Source organism: Grampus griseus (assembly GCF_964374135.1).
Source record: "Grampus griseus genome assembly, chromosome: 13".
NCBI lineage: Eukaryota > Metazoa > Chordata > Mammalia > Artiodactyla > Delphinidae > Grampus > Grampus griseus.
The window spans coordinates 33,125,236-33,147,610 of record NC_139007.1 but is presented as its reverse complement, the minus strand read 5'-3'; the positions used below and the strand labels follow the sequence as shown (position 1 = coordinate 33,147,610).

Genomic DNA, 22,375 nt, shown 5'->3' with positions numbered 1-22,375 from the left:
CTCCAGGAAAGAATTGGTTTCCTTGCCTCCTAAACTAACTTCTAAAGGTCCTCTGTATTGCTAGGCTGTGGTCCTTTCCTCCATCTTCAGTTCACCAAGTAACATTTTCAAATCAATCTCTCTCTCTCTCTCTTCCTCCCCTTCCCTGCCATGGGGTCCCCCGGCCCCAAGATTTATATATTGAAACCTAATCCCCAGTATAGTGGTATTTGGAGGTAGGGTCAGTGGGGTGTGATTGGGTCATGAGGGTGGAGCCCTCATGAATGAGATTAGTGCTCTTGTATAAGGGACTCAAGATAGATTCCTTGTTCCTTCCTGGTCTATTAACTAAGAAGCAGCTTCTCATCAGACACCAAATCTGTTGGTACCTTGATCTTGGACTTCCAGCTTCCAAAACTGTGAGAAATCAATTTCTGTCATTTTTACAGCACCCAATCTCTGGTGTTTTGTTACGGCAGCCCAGGTGGACTAGCACATTCTTTCTCTCACTACTTCTGTTGTGATACCTTCTTAATTGTGACACTTGTGCTTCCTTCTTTTAAGGACCTTTTCAATTACACTGGACCCACCTGGTTAATCCAGGATAATCTTCCCATTTTAAGATCATTAACTTAATCACATCTGCAAAGTCCCTTTTGTCATAAAAGGTAATAAATTCTTATGTTCTCAGGATTAGGCCATGGACATTTTGTGGGAGCCATTTTTATGCCCATGACATGTACATATATACTGAAATATGTATTTATACATTCATTAATCATATGAATGTATATACATGTTCATATACATTATACATAAATATGAAGCTCAATAAATGAAAATTTTCATTGTCTTTTGTGGCAATTATTATTATTTCATTCCATGATTATTATTGAAAAGAATTTTGTCATATAGAAGAAAGAGAACGTTAAAACTAATCAATCCTAGTGTAAAATATTCTAGATATGTTCCTGGTAAATAGTCTGCTATTCCTCTTAAATAAACATATACCTCTTGTAAATAAGATAATTATTCACAGTAACCATTTGTGGCTCATTCTTTTAGTTAACTAAGTCAAATACAATATTCGTAAGCCAGCAATCTGAAAAAATAATGTTGCAAAACTTAATTCATAAAAACTTTTTTTAAGTGTAAGATTGAGAAGGTCCTTTGCGGGGGGGGGGGTGTGTTGTGGATGTTTTCAACACTGATACAGTAAAAATGTCTACTGACCATTTGGTAGAAATCAATTTTCTTTTTGTTACTTATTCCTTTAGAAGCAGATGTCCAAATAGCTTCCTGACTTTATACAGTCTCAGAACATAGCAAGATACATTTGTTTGAAGCAAGATTCCTAATGGCATATGAAGGCATTGTTTTTCTTCCATTTTCACAGCAACTAAGATTAATGAACAAAGAACAAGTGGCTGACATGAAGCCTACCCATGGGGGTGCCGACGCCATAACCTTTGGAGTCTATGAGGCCGCCAATCTGTGTCAGGTTACAGTTCCTCTGAGTGACAAACTCAATGGTTGTTGACTCCATTAGGAAAGCATAATCAGAGGTGAGGACTCTCTGGATTCCTTCTTCATTACTTTTGACGAGCACGGACTGCCTCCTGCTACTCATAAAGGCCCACATTTTGTCATATGTGGAGATTTTTGATTTCTGGGGAAAAATAAAATACATAAGAAAGACATTTCTTAGTTTCCACATGATCCTACAATATTTAGATGAAATTGACCATATTTAGTTTGCTCATCCTACCTTATAACTGTATTAGTAATAACAGTGATACTAAGCCACAAAACAATCAAAATCTGTATAAAAAACATTTCTCATAGCAATTCCTCATCGTATTTCCAGGTATAGAGCAGATTTATTTAACAAATGTATAAAAAATGTCCTGATGTTCAAAAGTTCACAACTAGTAAATCATAGGAGGCAATAAACAAGAGAAAATAAGATTAATAAGGACGGTTTTTTGTGTTTGTATCTCACATGAATATCTCATGTGTACAATTTTATCCTTCAACATTACTATAACATCAAATTTGGAAGATGCAGACACTGGACACTAAGAGGTTTTTTTTTTCCCCCCCGGAATTCAGTTGACTATAAGACAGATGTTACATTATCCCCCAAGGATAACATACAGATATAGGTTGAAGAGATGAGAGGAATTTGTTACAAATAAGGATATTACAAATAAGAATGACTACATTTCTGCTAAGACACAATCGGGACACCACAGAACTTCTTTTAACCTGCCTCAGGACAACAGGAAATCAATCATTCAGGTCTTACTAACTAACGATTCCTGGACCAAGAAAATAGAAGAGTTTTTACATCCAACCGGAAATTCTCAGTAGGGCTTCAGTACGATCAATTACTAAAGGAAAGAAATGGGTTTTGTTCAGAAGGCACTGGTAAAACATAAACAGGAAAAAGGTTAGCATCTGCTTATGGAAAGCTCGTCTGTGAAACCTTTATCTTAGTTTAACTCTTATACAATCACAAAAAATAATACTGCAACAATAAACACAAGGATATTCACCATACTGGTTGCTCTGTCATGAAAATTCAAAACTATTTTCAAATAAATAGATATGCAATCTTTTGCAGCTTAAGCGTGCATTTAGTCCTACATGTGCCAGGACATAAATGCGATATTACTCCTTCCACTAAAACGTAGGTACACAGTAATATTAGAAAAATTCTGGAATTATTTCAATGAAAAAATGGGAAGAAAAACATTAATTTTGGGGGGAAAAAATACCTAAAGGTACAATAAGTGCTTAATAAAAACAAGTAGCTTTAGAGCTAAGAAAGGGTAGACGTGTAAACCTTTGCTCTCCAGTGAACACTAAAACATGCTAAAAGGCCAGTGGCTTAAAATGGGAAAGAAGGCGGCTAGAACCCCCAGAATAAGATTGATATGACTACAAATTTGGGCAGCTATGGAGGCATGTCAGTTGTTTTCAAGTAAAATAATCAAATGTTAGGAGTAGAAAAGGGAAATGAAAGGAATAATTAAGACTATGATGAAGTTCTTATTGGAATAATTAAGACCAATAGTGAGATTTTGCAAAGATGTATCTGGCTATCCAAATTAGTAACATAATGAGGATAGCTAGAACAAGTTCATTTCCTTTCAAAGGTAAAGAATTTTTCTCCTAATGTTTTGGATTAAGTGAGGTCAAAATACAAAATAGAATCAAAATCAGAGCTCACCTGCGGATTAAAGAGATTTTATGTAAAAAAAAAAAAACTTGGATACAGTTTTTGATTTAGTGAATCTGTGACTGATAATAAACACAATCCAAAAATGTAATACTAAAAATTTACGTAATCAAAATTACATGCTCATTTCTTGACAATTTAAAATGTAACATCTTTAATGGAGACTGATAGGGTAATATCATAACATGGGTGTACTCATTGAGGCCAAAAATCAAGCAGAGATAAAAAGTGTACAAAAAGTTATTCTTACTTGTATTGTTCATAAATCTCCTAAATTCTCTGCCTTATTTTAGTTATAGGAACATTAGCAATAAATACATTTTATTGCTTTAGTTACATGATTTTCAATTCATGATAACATGTTCCATCACTGAAGAGTTAATTTAAATAAAAACTTGAGGACTAGTAATTTTGTCCAAAACAAAGGGAGAATATAATGTTTACAATGGCACTAATCATTTAAATAGTATAATTACGTCTTTCTCTTTTTTAACATTAAAAGAAAATTTTAGTTTAAACATTATGCAACACAATTTAAAAGAAGAGAATTACATTTTTAACAGTACATGAATGTGTCCATTATTAATATTTTGCTGTGGTTAATGAAGTAAACACATCAATCTTTTTAACAGAACCCACACCCAACAAACTAAGATATATTTCTAATATATTCTTTACAAATGTATAGTTTAATTTTACATTAATGTGAAATTTAGTTATTTTACATTTGAAATGTCTAATCTACAATACTAACCTTCAGCTGACAAAATAAGGATTTTAAAAAATATATTTTTATATAAAATTCTTGGAACACTTTACTGCACTGATTTTTTATTTCTATGAGCATTTCCTAGAAGGTACTATTTATATTCATTTTGAAACTAATCATTTCCTATCTTTTAAAAAAAAATTTTATTGGAGTATGGTAGATTTACAATGTTGTGTTAGTTTCAGGTGTACAGCAAAGTGAATCAGTTACACATATACATATATCCACTCCTTTTTAGATTCTTTTCCCATATAGGCCATTACAGAGTATTGAGTAGAGCTCCCTGTGCTATACAGTAGGTCCTTATTAATCATTTCCTACCTTCCATTATTACTTAAGTATCTCTTATTTTCTGGAATCTATTGTCTATGATTTTTGTACAGGTTCACTCATCTTTCCTGTCTGCAGAAAATATAAGTATTTCTATTGTTCCTATATGGCATAATAGGTTTTGATAGAAAAGTTACCCAAATCGTTTTGTTTCTCATAATAAAAATAAAAAGCCAAATAATAAATATTTCAATTTAGAAATATTGACTACTTGCTGCTCACACACATTCTATATGGCTTGCTTGCTTGTTTTGCTGTCATTCTTTAACCACAATTTCCAACTGAGCACAGTTATCTCTCAATTATGGCTGTGAAACACAGTGCTGCGTAGAAGATATGGGAAGTAAGATTAAAAGCCATTGCTACCTTTGTAGACTGCATGTGTGTATGTGTGCAGTATGTAATGCCATTCAACTCTTAAACAACTTCTACAGAAAGTTGAAATAGAAAATTAATCTTTAGCATTGCCTGCCAATTTTATTACTTTTATCATTTTCAGTAGTGAAGATGGTATAGTGCATCACTGGTTTAAAAACACAAGATCTGAACAACATGAATTTTACTGAAACCCTTAAATTTAAAGCAGCTAAGATGGCTTATAAAATATTTGAAGAAAGTATCTGAACAAACTCTTACGCTGAATATGAAGATTACGAGGCTTTTTTCTCTATAAATCTGGCCACTCATAAATACTTGATTACTTATACTTAACTAATATATAGATAAATTCTGAATAATGTAGGCCTGAGCCAGAAGTAATGATCACTAATTCTATATCTCTTATTAATAGAAGATATGTCCTTATGCAAGCCAGTTAATCTTTTAATTCCAGTTTACATAATAGTCAAATATCTTTGCTAAACTTACAGGGTTTTTGTGAGGATCATATAAGACAGTACACATAAACACACCATGCAGTAGTAAGACATTTTTGTAACTCCAATTATTTTTTAAAAAGAGAGCATACTACTCCCAAGTGCTTGTGTTTTATTTTTCTTAAGAAACACCGAATATTCTGGCAAAGATGGAAGGTTGAATATCATCTTTGAACACATGTCCTCTCCTATGGCATGAAACCACAAGGCAAAAGAGAAATGGATAGGGTGCAACAAAAACAAAATTTTGGAAGCTGGAAGGCAGATAGATGAATTGTAACTGAGCTAACCAACGTTTAGGACCCCCTTCTCCCCTGTAAAAGTTTCTGAGATTGGCATTTCTACATCCTTCTCAAAGCCGGAATGATCAAATGTCTAACAACAGTAGAATTTACTGAAAAAATGTCTTAAAAACAACTATCTCTGAGCAGCTTGGTGACTGCTCGATCCCACCCAAGCAAAGGACTAGAGGTTTTATTCTCTGGGAAGTAAACAAGAGTGCACTGGAGGAAGTGGAGCTACCGGGGCCCATACTGAAACCAGAAGGAAGAGGTTGGAGTCTACAGCCCATGTTGAGACCAGTCAGCATTCTGTCCGTTTTGGTCCTTTGAATTCCTCCAGGAAGATATTTTTAAGCAAAACTGGACTGCTCTAAAGATATAATAATAATATTAATAATATTAATAACAACAATAATAGTAATAATAGCAGTTAGCACATATAATAGCATGTGCCAAACATTATTCTAAATTATTTATACGTATTAAAATTTTTTAAGTTTTACAAGATTTCTAGTAGGTGGTAGTATTTTTGTCCCCATTCTAAAATTAGAAAACCAAAACACAGAGTGCTTTATAATATGCCTAAATTCACGTGGCCTCTTCCTAGCAAAACCAGGAATCAAACATGGGCAGATTAGCTACCAAGTTCATAGTCTTAATTATTGCACTATATCAACTGCATCTAAAGGCACATATCATGGATTTCCAACAAAACAACCCACTATATCACCCTAAAGTGAAGCTCATAGTTTTTCACACTTAACTAAGCACCCAGAGCTTGCAGTGAGTCTCTAACCTAAATTATAAAGACCAAAACAAATAAAAATGGCATAAATGTCTTCAGAGAGGTAACAGATGCGGCACAAATGCAAAGAAAAAAATGTAAATGGACTCTGTTGAAAGAAAATGCATTCAGAGAACAAATACATATTAAAAATCTGATATCAAAAATGGAAACCTCAAGTGAAATGTAGAATAAAAGAGAATTTAAAACACTGCAATTGGCTTGACCTCTAATTTCAGAATATTTATATTAAATACATGTGGAATTATACCGATATGATACTCTAAGATCTAATGTGTAAGGAGGAAATAAGAAGCCTCAGCTAGTTTTAGTTCTAATAAAATAGAAAATTGTTGAACATTTTCAAGGTAAAATAGACTGTAGGATCTCTAAGGTTAAAATCAATAGATAGAAGCTGTATAAGTTAAAGATTAGGAATAAGAACTCATTTAAGGTCAGTAAGCAGGTATTTAAAATTAATAATCAAATATTTGTATGCTGAGTGTGAAAGTTTATGTAAACTTATTTAGAAATAAGGATATACCAAGTTGCAATGTGAACTAAAGATCGTAGGTGGAAGGTGCAGCATGTTGAAAGAATGACCTGTATACTATATGTTCTGCTGACTCTCCTGTTAGACTAAGGTTAGTTTCATTCAGTGAAGTAGCTACTGATCATTGCCAAGGGACGTGATAAAATCGTGGATGGAGACTAAGCTGTTGAGCTAAATGTGCACAGTCTTTGAAAGTCCTCTAGCCACAGGGATACAGAGAAGTGAGGACCTACACAGAACACCAGAACAGACTCAGGAATTGGGACACAGCTTGGCCCTGTGCATCACTGTTGCCAAATTCATTAGGAAAGACATTCCAGAAGAATGTTTTAAGAGGAATATGAAAAATGAAAGTCAGGTAATAAACTAAGCATCAGAAAATATAATTTTCTGTAAGGGAAGAATTGAGATAATGGCAAATTAGGGCATAGAAGAGAAACTATTCAGATAGAGTATAGCCAAGTTAAAAACAAAAAAATTAATCAGTGAAAAAAAAAAGAATATCCTGTTTCACTCCTTTACTTCACAAATGAGAAAACTAAGGCTACTTGATAAGAAAAAAATATTAGCAGTGAAGGTAGATTTGTAAAGAGTAAAATGCTGATAGGATTTATAACATCATGGTTTTAAAGAAGAATTTTAATTCCATAACAAGACAATAACTTCTTTGGCAAAAATGAAAAACAGTCCTAAGTATTATCTACAGTTAGGCTGTACATAGTAATATAAAGTCACACAAATAAATCAAGTCTCAGAGATATTGCTTGAAGTGAATATTAAAATCAAAGCACTGTAAAGGAAAAGCATATTTTAAATGTTTGAAATAAAATCGTCTTATTTTCTCACACAACCCACCCCACTGCTCTAAATACTGGAATAAATTTATTTCTTTTGTGTGTGTGTGTGTGTGTCTCATATTAAAGACACTTTTCCTTCTGTGTTACATCAGACAGATTTAGGATGTCAATGTTTAGCAGTGTTTATTTTATCAAAATGCTGAGGCTTGTAAGTTGATTTGGTTTTTGCTACATCAGCACAAAACCAATAAAACTAGTTCATAAGGCACTGTCTTTTTATAATAGCAGTTTTCATGGGCTATGAAACATCAACAGAAGTATAAAAGAAAAAATTCTTGTCAAGAATAAACTTACAAAGAATAAGAAATACAACACTTTTTAAAAATTCAAAGATGCCAAAAGATTGTGTGCTTTACAAAGAGCATTCAGTATACTTAAAATATTTAAAACATATAGCTAATGATTCCAAATTTAAGGATACATAGCTTTCATTTCTGATAGAATTCAAAATAAAGTTTGCAAACTGAAATTACCTGGCTCTTTGAAGATCTCCAATATCTAATGGGTTTTAGGCAACATTTTTCCTGAGCATTTTAGAGAGAGATTTTTAGACACAGTAAGATATTGATACAAGGATAGTGCTTTGAAATTTTGTTTCTATCCCATATAAAATGCTATGAAAGCCAATAAAGTAAGGGCTACTCTTGTACCATTGGAGTAGATCTTTTATTGTAAGCAACAAAGTTTACAAATTCAAAGCCATTTTAAAAAAAAAATCTTTGATTTAAATTCTTTAGGACACAAATGAATTCTTCTCCCCCATTCACTTTGATTGCTGTCAAATACAAATTAAAATTTAGAAACCATCTTGTGTTCATTGGACCTATTTTTATAAACCTGTCAGATACCCTAAAAATGATAAGAAAATATTTGCTAGACCTCTAGAAGTTAATTTAAAATTAACTTTTAAAGTGTGTTCTAGAGGAAAGCTTATTTTCTTGAATAAGAGGGAAAAATCTTTAATATTAATCTTGTTTGAACTATCATAACCACAAAGCATCAACAGTACAAAGAAAATCCAGTACTATTTTGTAATATGTTTTTTATACATAATATTTGAAGCGTTGACTACAACTCAGATTTTTAAAAAAAGTTTATCAAGTAGTACAACACCTAAAACATCTTGAAGTAACTTCCTCCCGTTGCGGAGCACAGGCCCTGGACGCGCAGGCTCAGCGGCCATGGCTCACGGGCCCAGCCACTCCGCGGCATGTGGGATCTTCCCGGACCGGGGCACGAACCCGCGTCCCCTGCATCGGCAGGCGGACTTTCAACCACTGCGCCACCAGGGAAGCCCCCAAAGTAACTTTTAAAAAGACTTCATTTATGTTAAGAACCCATCTATTTTTATTTAAAAAATAAACATTCATGAAAAAATATTTTCTCACCTAAACCATAATGTGTGGCAGAATTACTTGAACTCTGGTGTATGGATGAAAGTGGTGAAATTACTAAAAGAAGAGGCAGTAATTTATGATGATTTTCCATAATTACCAAAGTAAATTTGGTGTCATTGGTACTTACTCAAATCATTCCTTTTCAATAAAGTCCACATTACCAATTTGGTTTCTAATATTAACTTAAATATTTGGTTATACGTGCTATAATAACATTTATTATTCTGTTATGAAAAAGTCGCATGTAGTCATTCCTAATATGTGGTTTGAAAAAGCCCATACCAAGGGAGACCTTGGTAAAGGAGAATTTGGCTGAGATTTGCATTTTAATTTTTTATTACAGTAAATAAATTACCAACAATAGTGGAACATATGTGCTAGGTAAGAACAGCTGAGCCCTATCTGGACTCATCTGACCTTGGTCACTAGGAAATTAGAGTTAATTCAGGAAAACAGGACTGAAGCCATATGTGGTTCATATCAAAGGTGGATCTGAGGCTAGTGCAGTGATCTGAAAGCATTTGGTTGTTAGCAAACCTGTCAGTCCTTGGAATAATTCTGGCAGTTTTATCTTGAAGCATCGGCAATCTCTTAAAACAGGATATTTGAAGAGAAAGACAATGAAAGAGAATTGCTCTTCTCATCGTTACGGAGAGTTAATAGAGGAATAAGAGAGAGAATTATGACTGAGCATAACAGGATGGGCAGCAAGTTTAAAGTGATTTGGTGCAGTTAAAGGCAGTTATCCTTTTGAGGCAGTTGAGCCAGGATTTGACAGTTCATTCTGCACTATTCAGAATCCCTACTGATGATTCTTCTGGTCATTGCATTTTATTCTTTAAATGAGATATCTTGAAATTTCCTGGTCAAATATTTTCTTTTCTTATAAATAATAGTAATCAGCAATATAGTTTACTATCATTTGGTCAAATGTAAATAAAATTAGGAAACTTGACTTCACTGGGTCAATGGAGGACCTTGAACCACAATTTCTTGGCCATATCTAACAAAATGCTTCCCTAAGAATTTCAAAGAAATGTTATGAGGAATAAATGAGAAAATTCATATAAAGTCACTTCGACAAGCTATAAAGCTCTCTAAAGATATCAGGATTTTATTCTTATTGCAAATTTTATGTGATCAACCAGTGGAGGAACATAGTAACTCTCTATTAGGACTGCAGCATATAACTACTATATTCTTATATCTCTGGCTTTACCTTTAGAATAATTTATAATTTATAGGAACATGGAAACATTCACTTGCTTACCCATTCACTCACTTGTTCTTTCATATTTATTGAGCAACAGCTTGGTGTAAAGGACCATGCCAGGCACTATGCATGTAGAGGTTAGACCAAAACAAAGCACGGCCCCTGTCTTAGCAAAGCTTAATGTCCCATAAATACAGGAAAAGTAAACTAAGAATTATGAAATAGTGTGATAAATGCCTTGACAAGGGACAGATGAGGTGTAACCTACATTGATGAGGGGATGTATGACAGGAAGTCAGAGGAAATAATTCCTTTTCCTTTAGGATTCAAATCAATTACAGTGTTGCTGGGTCTCTTACTCTTTCTAATTGAAGCTCTGAACTATAAATAGGTGTGGGGAAAAAATCCTCAACATTTGAAACTCTTAAAGGAATCATTGTTCTCACTTTCAGCCAGTACCCTTTCCAGGATTTCTAAACTCTTCAGGGAGATGATGCAAACCTCATCAAAATATTTTAAGAATGTTGTTTAGATACATAATGTTTGTACTGCTGTAACCTTATATACGTCAAAATATACACAAAATGGATACTTTGTTTCTAAATAGTAAATAAATGACCGTAGTTGGCCGTAGGGAGGAGAGAGAAACAGTTTTAATCACTTCTCCATCCACTGGCTAAACATGCATACTTAATCATGATAACCATGAATTTAATATGTATAAGGTAATTGCATCAATGATCATATAAATCACTAACCTGAGGTACATTTTTTTCTGGCCACACCATGCGGCTTATGGGATCTTAGTTCCCCCACCAGGGATGGAACCCATGCCTCCCTGCAGTGAAAGCACTGAGTCCTAACCACTGGACTACCAGGGAAGTCCCTGAGGCACGTCTTAAGTAGAAGAGCCACATCTGACTTAGGTGCTTGAACTTGCCATTTTCTCTAGCTCGACTGTACTTCCTTTGCATATCTGTATGCCTCACTACCTCCTTCTGATCTTTGGTCAAACATCGCCTTTCCAAAAGGACTTCCACTATTCACTCTATTTATAATTCCAATTCCAATGTAACACAGATATGCCTGCTGCTTTATTGCTATCCATAGCACTTAATAACTATGTAGTATATTACATATTTCCTATTTTTATTTATATATCTGTTCAGTTCCTATCTCCCTTTGCTGTGAGATAAACTGCATGAAGATGGAGAGTTTTGCCTTGTTTTGTTCATCATTATAGCACCTCTACTTAGAATAGTGCCTGGTGTACAGTACGTACCAGTAGCTATTTATTGAATAAATCAGCTTAAAAAATAAGTAAATGTATAAATGTGTACAACGGAATTATTTATCTTGTGGTAGAATTTAGAAGACAGGAATATTAGTCTCAGCTCTGGTGTTACGAAGCTAAGTGATATTTCATGAGTAATTTCATATCTCTAGAACTCAGTTTGCTCATCTGCAGAATAAATGGGTTAAACCATATAAATTCTATATCATTCACCAGAGATAGTCTATATAATTTTACATATTTAGAAGAATAGGCACATTTACTTTTTTCATATTCTGTTCATGCCTTAATTTAATAAGGAAAAGAATGCCATTGGCCTAGTTTTAAAGCAAAGCATAAAGAAATCCACATCACTGAACTGCATAAATAATTTTCAACCCTATTTCAATGTCAAAGTGTAGCTTTAATGTGTAAACGAAAAATACTAAAATGTATTTCACATTCTACATATCTCAGGGATGGGAAGTAAATTAGCGTCCTCTTTGTTCTTTTCCCACTTTTAGACCATCACTGTCCCACCCCTTTTGGAAAACAAACAAAGGTATAAACCTTTGTTCTGTTAAGACTCATGCCATACAAACTTACTACCTGATTCCTCTTACTACAGTTTTCTATTCATTTTCTGGTTATGGCATCATTCTTAAAAAAACTGTAGTGCCCAAATGTTGGTTTCTATCAGTGATGAACTAGTAAATGTTTAACAGTTTGGCTCTCTGGACTTCCCTGGTGGTGCAGTGGTTAAGAATCCGCCTGCCAATGCAGGGGATACGGGTTAGATCCCTGGTCTGGGAAGATCCTACATGCCGCAGAACCCTAGAGCCCGCGAACCACAACTACTGAAGAGCCTGTGCTCTGCAACAAGAGAAGCCACTGCAATGAGAAGCTCACGCACCGCAACAAAGAGTAGCCCCCATTCGCGTCAACTAGAGAAAGCCCGCACGCAGCAACGAAGACCCAACACAGCCAGAAATAAAAATAAATAAATTTATGTATCAAAAAAACAGTTCCATTTTGCTCTGTGGAAAAGTGGAAAGGCCAGATTTGTAGCGTTTCCTGGTTTTTATGGTTTAAATATTCCCACTCTCACCATTTGAAACTATGGACTTGATACCAACAAAACTATGAAATTCTTAAAACTATAACTCCTGCAAGTCAATATAAGCCAGCTCCAGTATACCCCTTCTTCTCCTTCCCCCAAAGTCCTGAGTGATTTCTCAGTTATTTGACCATCATTTCCAATCACTTTCTTACTAGCACCTCATTCACCCCAAACCATGGTTGTATATATCAACACCTGAAATATATTTGCTTCAAAATCAATTATTCAAATATCCTACTCTGTGATTATAACCTCTTTCTTTCCTAGTTTTCTTATTTCGTTTCTTTACTGGTTGTAGTTTCCAATCTCATTGGTGTCTCACGGCTGGTAATGACCTACCTTCCAATTCATCTGCTTCCTCTACTTCTTTATATTCCACTTTGTTCAGGTGAGCTTCCACGATCCATAATTTAAAAATTATTGTTGCTAATATCCTAAACTCATTAACCTCTCTGTCTTTTCTTTGGACCACCTAACCTAACAAAAACCTGAGTAAACCCAACTCTTCACTTCCTCTAAGTTTGTATCAAGGCAGCAGAATTGCTGGAGAATCTCATACTATCATTATGAAGAACAAAGCAAAGTAGATGCTCATCGCTGCCCAGAAAGTATAATACTTCTCTCAATTTCTTCTCTACAATTCCTATTTCAACTTTCTCTCCTTTCCCAAAATTCAAAACCTGTGGATTCATTCACTGTTGGAGGTTGATCATTGCTTCATAGAGACAAATTAAACCGTGTATGGGAGCTGACTCAAAGACCAAGCCAAAGCCCTTCTCACAGCAAAAATCTTCTTAAATCATAATCTCTCCTCTCTCTTTCTGTTCTGTTACCCTTTCTTCCAAAGGGAATCCTTTATTTTGTGGTTTGTATTCTACCACATCCTTTTGTCTTTTTCAGGAATATTAACACACTGATTTCTCTCTTATTACTCCTCTTTGATAATATTGTGGCATTCTCAAATCTTTTAGATCTTAACTTCCCTTCATCTAGTTGATATTCCCTCCACCTCTAGTTACCATACTTTCTCTTTCCTCCCCTTTACAACAGAATTCATCAAAGAGTTGTCTTCATTATTTCATTTCTTTATTTTCTACCCAATCTTCTATCCACTCCAGTCTGTTTTCCAGTCACATCCTTTTATTGAAATAAATCTGACTAAATATACCAATGACCTCCATATTTTTAAATATAAGTAGATTTTTAAATTTTTTGTCCTCAGGTCACCAGACCACCCTTCAACATGCAATGCCCTTAACCATTCCTGCATTCCTGACACACTCCCCTAACCACTCTCTTCACATCCACTGCTACCCCTTCCAGTTTCTTCTCTACACTAAGCCAGAATGATCGTTCTAAATCTCAAACTTGATCATGTCAACCCACAGTTTATTAACTCTCTTACAAGGCTCCCTGTTACTCTCAAGATGAAAAGATAGTAATAACACAGGCTACAAAGTTCTAACAGGCAAAGCTAGTTGACTACCCGTTCTCTCATTATTTTCTAACCTCTTTCTAACAGAATATATATTTCCTATCCTCCTGTTCATAACAAGATAGTCATGTAACCCAATTATGCCCAATGACATAATAAAAAAATGTTAATGGGGCTTCTGATGAACACTTTTTGATAGGGCAGATTCAGTTGGCATGCTCCCAGTAGCTTCCTAGACTATTCTATGTTCTCAGAGTACACTGTAGCCATCCTTTGCAGTTTTTAAGTATATATTCTATTTAATTATCATTTGGTTAATTTCCATATTCCTCAGTGCTTTTTTTGAGTCACGGTGTCTAGTGTATCTCTACACTTACTACAGGTACTGAAAGAAAGGCACCCAGGGCTTCCTTGGTGGCGCAGTGGTTAAGAATCCGCCTGCCAATGCAGGGGACACGGGTTCGAGCTCTGGTCCGGGAAGATCACACATGCCGCGGAGCAACTAAGCCTGTGCGCCACAACTACTGAGCCTGCGCTCTAGAGCCCGCGAGCCACAACTACTGAAGCCTGCACGTGTAGAGCCCATGCTCTGCAACAAGAGAAGCCACCGCAGTGAGAAGCCCACACACTGCAACAAAGAGTAGCCCCCGCCTGCCGCAACTAGAGAAAGCCCCGCTCGCCACAACTAGAGAAATCCCGGGCACAGCAACAAAGACCCAATGCAGCCAAGAATAAATAAAAATAAAATAAATAAATTTATTTTTTTAAAAAAAAAAGAAAGGCACCCAATAAATATTTGAAAGAATGAATACAGTGCATTAATGAAGTGATAGGCAGTTAGTTATGAAACACCAGGTTATTATCAAAAATATAATATCACTGAAGAAGCATCCTAAGGAAAAATTCAAGAATACATGTTTATTAATTCTAAAGTATTAACTACACATAAAGTTATTATAGAATAGCTGAAGGAAATATTCAGATCGATCATAAAGATTTATTAAATCTAATCTTCATGCAGGTAAGTTTAAATAATAGGCTAATTATCTCTAACGTTGGAATCCATTAAATGAAGACTCAGATTGATATTGCTATATATATTCTTAACTCTTTTTCTTAAAACTACTTTTAGCTTAGAACTTATTATGTGCAAATGCTATGCTAAGCAATTTAAGAACACAATGTTAATTAAATACTCATATCCCTGTGAGATAGGTTTTGTGATAACCATCACAAAAATGAGAAAAGTGTGATTAGGGTAATTAAACATGTATCCCAAGGCTTAAGGCAGACTCACAACTTATATACTAAAGCAAGTTTCTGTGAGTTATAACAGTAGGCACAATTTTGCTGAAATTGCTTTTCTGTAATTAATTGTTGGTATTATTTATGGCAGTGATTTAGAGATAAGCCAAAATATACTTTCCAAAATAAGTACTGTAAGATGAAGCAAGATAGATGCAAGAAAATAGATTCTGGCTAACAGGTTAAACAATCATAAATTTAAAAGGAAACACCCAAAATATTTATGCAGAACAATAATATATGTAATGAAAGAAAGAACACAACAAAATCCAGTAGAAATACCAAAAGAAGAAGGAAAAAAGACAGAAATTATATGCATAGTAAGATTGAGTTGAATAGTTTTCAAGAACCATCCTTTGAAGTTAACTCCAAAAATGATATTTTTAAGTATGTGTTAAGTGATACCTAAATAAAGCTAAATTTAACCTTAAATTTAAGAGGATGGTAAGAACAGTTTGGGCTTGTCAGTGAGTGTGTGTGAGATATGTTGGCAACCTGTTCAACTCAGGAGTGCAAGAAGAATATTTTAAGCAGCTAGAGGCTAAAATCGATCCAGTTCCAGGCCAGCTTACATGGAACATGAGTAAGTATCCAGCATTTACCAGCATGGGGTCTCTTCCAGGCAGGAATGCCAACAATTACATGGTTTATTATTTTACACTGTCGTCCATCAAAGGCAGTGGTGGAAACAACTTGCGTGTATTCTACCCATAACACTTTTGTATTTAACTAAAATTACTTTTGTCAAGCCTTCATTCTTTGTTTTGATACAAAGATCTCTGCTAGAATCTTCTATCTGTACCTTAGAGTGGAAATAGGTCACATGTGGCTATGTCTCTAATTAGTATTCACTTCCTAGCATCCAATAATCATTACAGTTTAGAAAAGCATAGATTTTGGGGTTGTCTTTTATGTACTGTCTCGATAATATTGGCAATTAATTTTGCTTCTTCTTTTGTCCAAATTTTTAATTTGGTACCCACCTATTTTTTTTTTAATAGCTCCCCGTCTCTGAGTTAGAGTTCTATACCTAGGTAGCTACAGGTCTGACTCCATTTTATTCTTGCTTGCAAAAGCTTAATCTTTAATTTTGTTCAATAGTCTCCATCCCATGCCAGACCCTTCTTTCTCTGCAGACACAATCCCTCAAGAAGAGTAGACCCAGCCAAGCTTTCTATTCCAGTGACCTATGTTGTTTTCCAAATAGGGCCAACCTTGAACTTTATTTGATCACAGTTAATCTATGTAATCTGTGGAACTTTCAACTTCTTTTCCAGAAGGAATGTCCACATTTTTAGAGTGAATGACCTAAGTATAAGGTATAGTAGTACTAAAAACAAGCAAACAAAAACTCCAAATAAGCTAGGCTTCCAAAGTGTAGTTACAAAAATAAATGTGTGTACACGTATGTGTGTGTTCCTATTTAGTCAGCCAATTTTGTCAAAGTTTTGAATGAGGAAAAGCTACTTAACTGAAAATCTATCTTCCCTCAAATTCATTTAACAAAGTACATAAAGCTCTTTATCAAGTTTTGAAATGTTACCTAGTTAGATGTATGTAAGTGATTTTTCAAATTATAACAAAAAGACCCATTTAAAAGGAAAAGAAAAAGAAAGTTAATTTTAAAAACTAGAGAGAATTGTTCTTGACAATGCCAATGAACTTAAAAAAATATATGGATTGCTTGGATAAATATCTAACTATACTCATAAAAAACAAGAAAATTTTCTGACATATTTATATGCAGAGAGCTTTTGTCCTTAAATGTGTTGTCACCAGTCTGGCCATACTGTGGTTGAAACAAATAAAGAAAGGTATAGGCTAGTATTTAAAACACAAACTGACTCACACTCACAAAATTAACTTTTAAAATTTTGAATTAATTTTGGATGTAATTGAAGTTTCAAGGCCACTTTAAAAAATTACAACCATAATTCAGCCTTCTTAATGCACAGGCATGGGAGTTCAGCTGTGACTTAAAATGCATGAAATTAGATATGGATGAATTTAGTTAAATGAAAGAAACATCAACGGAAAATATGGTGCAAAATAAAAATAGTAAACCTAACTTAGGAATGTGATTAAGAATACCAATAAATCTCCAAAAAGACAAAACAGTAAAACTTTAGGTCATCACCTTCACTCTCATTAATAGGCATTAAAACTCTATTAAAAATATAAATTAGCAAATTTCTAACTGGAAGCCAATGAATAGCATTAGTTAAAATTGCATTATAAATAATACAGTATAAAAATGATCTGAAGAGAAACTAAAGTTCAGTAAACATAACATAGATGGACTTTTTATTTGTAATATATTTATATGACTATTCACCCTGTGGAGAGTATAATTTTAACCATCTAATCACTAACAGGGAAAGCAAAACTGAAGGACTAGTTTACCTTCAGTATTGATATGTAATGATAATTTGGTACTCACTTTTGCATTTGAGAATTTTATGAAAACAAAGCACTTGTCTACTCTGATACTTAATAGCTGGGAAATTAGTAACACTAACAATATTAGAAAATACAGTGCAATATTATTAGCCATCTGTCTTTACCAGTCATATTTTCTATCTTGCCTTAGAAAACAAACAAAAAATGTTTTTCATAAAAAGCGTTAGTCTTTTCACTAGAATGAATTTGTTCTATTTTTTACTTCCCATGTGACTGTGACCATGTCCAGAAAGCACATAGCTCTCTATAAAGAGAAAATGAAACAATAACTTCTTGTTATATGAACATTATCTAATCAACACATCTAAATAACTGTTGCACCTTCAAAATAGTCACTTTATTTTAAACTTGCTTGCATTTTTTTAAATTCTTTTTTTAGAATTGCCTTAAGATGTTATACTATATCTTTTCAGATACACTCATTAATAACAATTTTATAACCTATCAGGGTAAATTTTCTTTTTGAAATAAGCCAAAGTATTTGGAGTAAAACAATGTAAGCCATACACTCATTTTGCTGTTAAGTGTTCTGAAAGCAAGGATAGCTATAAAGTAAAAGGGCTGGTTTTCTTGTGCTGTCTAACTGTGTTCTGAAAACAATTCCAAAAGGAAAGCTCTAAGAATTTTTTTTAGCAAATCACAGTATCAAATTTATTTTCTTGAGGTGTTTCCTTTGTGAAATGTTATTCATTTCCTGTATACAATCTACAGTATTTGTACTTAATGTAGTCCTCTTAAGTTAAAGATTTTTTTTCTTTATTGTAAATATTTTTATCTAGCAGAAAAATATTTACATAAAAACTAAATCTGCCTAAAATCTGTTTAACATCCATATGGGTAACATGATGTTAACTTGGATATTTCAGTTGAGGCACCAAGAAAAATTAGACTTAAAGCACAAAGTGTGAAATGGACAACCGTGAGGGCATTTCATAGTATATCTAGAAGCAATTAGATGATTGATCCACAAGGGGATATAAAAAGATCATGAATTAAGCATGAACATTCTGAGGATAATTTAAGAGACAGTTGTGTTCTGCTTATGATTCTCAACACTCTTTTGCCTTGGTTTAGGTGGGAGTATGTGCGGAATGTACCTCATATTCCCAAACTGGTTGATACGGTGACAACTTGAAGAGGTTAATCCAAGTCCCTGCATCGGTTGACACGGAAAACTGGTGCCCTTCACACAGTTAGGAAAGCTAAAGAATAAATGCCTAAAAATGAGAAGTAACTCCATCCATTTTCAAGGTGGCACAGGTGTTTGAAACCTCAGGATAAAATGCAGGGATCTAAGAATGTTAATCTTTGTTCAAGGGGGCAGTTGCCATGAGAAAAGGTAGTTTACTCTCCAGTTAGCACAAATTCAGCACTTGCTGACGTAGGTGGCACAGCTATTTCACCAGAACCCTGTTGTTGATTCGAATGAAGTTGCAGATGTTGAGGAATGCTGCCTTTGCTGATGGCAAGTTTCTTGTTACAACATCCATCAAAAAGATATTATGTCAAGACAGCATCAAACCAGCTGGTAAAGACAAGTTTTGAGACGGCAGTTTGACTGACTCCAGTCCTAAATTTTGGCTGATGACATCTTTTTGACTTGATAAAACTAAGCAGAACTGCTAGCATAAACAACAAATTTGCCCAAGCAAATGCTACTAACAAAATATCTACTTAAATGAAGCCAAGGCAAATTTTATGTTTTAAAGAGTTGAGGCATTATAGCCAACTGGAAACACCATATCAGACTATTTCTTAAAACCCTTCTATAGGAAGAAAACCCCACAATGCTTGAACATTTATTTCAAACAAAAGGAAATGATATTAGAATGACTCACAGAATATTTTAAAGTGTTGCTTAGTTACTTTTAGAAAACAAGGTGCATTGTTAGTAAAATAATGCATTAAAATTAAGTTTTCTTTAAAATCTTTCCCAGCAACATTACCATTTTTTAAAATGTTGCTTAAGTTGTCATAAAGCTGTAGTTATTTATTGCACTCAAGTTAAGTAAGCTAATATACAGGCATATGCCTTGGTCTAACTTTTCATGATTTCCAAAGTCTCCTATTTGTAGTAATTTTACCTCAGGAGATTGCATGTACCTATTTAACTAGGCATTTGACATACAAGGATACAATTTTCTGCCTAAAATAATACACAGTGTTCCTGAATGTGTCCATGAAGCCCATATACAACAGACAACAGACAGTTATACAGAAAAAGTTCAGAGAAGTAAAGCCAAGGACAGGGGATAGGTGTAGGCAAAAGGGCAGCCATTAATGCAGTAAAGGTACTTAAGATATCAACGAATTTTTATGTATATGATGTTTTAGGTAGTAATTAAACTGGAACTCATTACCTTCCATTCAAAGGTTTGGTCAGTCTATAACTTCCCTTTACTGCTGCCACTTGGGGGAAAGAGAAATTTCTCCACAGTGTCTGTTGAAGGCATTCCAAAGAGAGTGACATGTACCCTTATCTTTAAAAATATCACGTTGACCTAAGCGTTAGTAAACTAGGAACAGCAATAGTATAGAATTATAGAACTACCATTTCTGGAGATGCACACATCTCTCATATTTAAACAACTGCAAGTGGAGGCCAAATACTCTTAGAATTTATATAAAAGCCCTGCCAGAATTAGCCGTTACAATGAAGATACAGTGGGGCACTGTTCAAAATGGGGTGAGTAAAAGTAAGTCCACCGTACTGAACTACATAATTTAAAAAGTGTTTCATTAGCTGGATCTGTTAATTCTTTTTCACTTTTTGTGTTCAGAGAACATGGAAGACACAGCTACATGACCATGAAATATCCAAAACAAAAACTAATTAATACATACTTAGATATACATTTTTTCAAAATAACCAGTTTGACTAATTTATTTCAATTAATTTAAACAAATAATCCTCAGTGAGGTTAATTTTGAATAATTTGATCTAAGTACTCTTCTGTAACTTACAATAGTAGGGAATTAGTTCTTCTGATATATTTTATTATAACTATGTATATATGTGTATATACACACATGCATGTATGTTACTTAATATATATAAAATATTATGTATAACACAGTATCCCATGATAATGCATTGTTCTAAAAACTATTCTCAAAAGTTATGATATGATAAAATGGTTCTAGCTCTACGTGGTTTTACAGTAATTTGTTCTTTTTCAAAATCCTGAAGTACTCACTTTCAATAAGACTCACTACAATTCACTAGGAGTTAACCTTGGATTCATTAGAAAACATAAAATCATTTTTAGAAAAGAGACATACCTTTAGAAGACATTTTATAGTTGGAAAAGCCAAAAGTAAAACCTTAGATAAGTCATCTAACATTTATATATCCTATGTATTTTATGTTTTAGAGGCAGCACTACTTATAGAATTCAATCCTCCAAACTCCCAGAGTTTATTATTAATGATAGATCACCACAAACAGATCTCACATGAGTCTTTTTTTTGTTGGTTTTCATCTTTGTTTACCTCTTGCTGATTATGTCCATAGAAAACAGTTCTACTCTTCTCAGTCACCAAAACCCATCCTTACTTGTTTTCTGCATCAGATGACCTTGCCTCCAATTTTGCTGAAGCCGTTCATGTCAGTTCCCTCAAATTCCTCATGCCTACCTTGTATATTATCAGAACTATGCCCCCTGTATTTACACCTCTATGCTGTTGCATGATCATATGCTCTCCTTCTTCTCCAAGTCTTCATTCCAAAAACTATGCTCTCTCTTCATTGTCTTTCCCGTCTCTATCTTTCAAATAACTTCTTCCTGTTTGCACACTGAACAGACTAGTGGCTTTCTCACTTTCTTTACCCAGTCTCCCTGACATTCGCTCTCTTCTCCCTTGCATTATATAAAATTATATTTTCATGGCTCCACCTTTCTAATCCACTTTAAGGTGCTCTTTTCTTTTTTTTTTTTTCTGCCTTCTAACATTTGATTTCTCTAAAGTTCTGCCATTGCTTTTTCTCCCAACTTCACGTTTGGTGAAAACTTTAAGAATATGAATAATAATTATATATATATTTTAACCGGTACGCGGGCCTCTCACTGTTGTGGCCTCTCCCGTTGCGGAGCACAGGCTCCGGACGCGCAGGCTCAGCGGCCATGGCTCACCGGCCCAGCCACTCCGTGGCATGTGGGATCTACCCAGGCCGGGCCACGAACCCGTGTCCCCTGCATTGGCAGGCGGACTCTCAACCACTGCACCACCAGGGAAGCCCCAATAATAATATATTAATGGCATGCTTTTCTCACCTAAGGCTCTCTGGGTAAGCAACAAAACATGTCTAATTATTTAACGGTGCTGTTCATTTGTGATTCCAGCCTCTTAAACTTGACCAGCTCAGAGTGAATGAAACTTCCTCCCCAAGAAAATTTTGTTTTCCCAACTTACGTTCATGTGCATGGTATTATCTCATTCTACTTTCTTCCCTCACTATCACCTAGAATCAAAATTGTGCACTCCATATATTTTAATACA

The 22,375-nt window shown here is 34.4% G+C and overlaps 1 protein-coding gene across 2 annotated transcripts in view; it reads right to left on the bottom strand.

The window, feature by feature from the left end:
• GRIK2 (glutamate ionotropic receptor kainate type subunit 2) overlaps positions 1-22,375 on the bottom strand; it is a gene marked incomplete at both ends in the record, with an annotated part of 636,473 nt that overhangs the window by 31,410 nt on the left and 582,688 nt on the right. For both annotated transcript variants that reach the window (XM_082668692.1, XM_082668693.1), the window contains one exon: positions 1,423-1,648. In XM_082668692.1, coding sequence (XP_082524818.1) covers positions 1,423-1,648 — 226 coding nt within the window. The remainder of the gene's footprint in view (positions 1-1,422; positions 1,649-22,375) is intronic.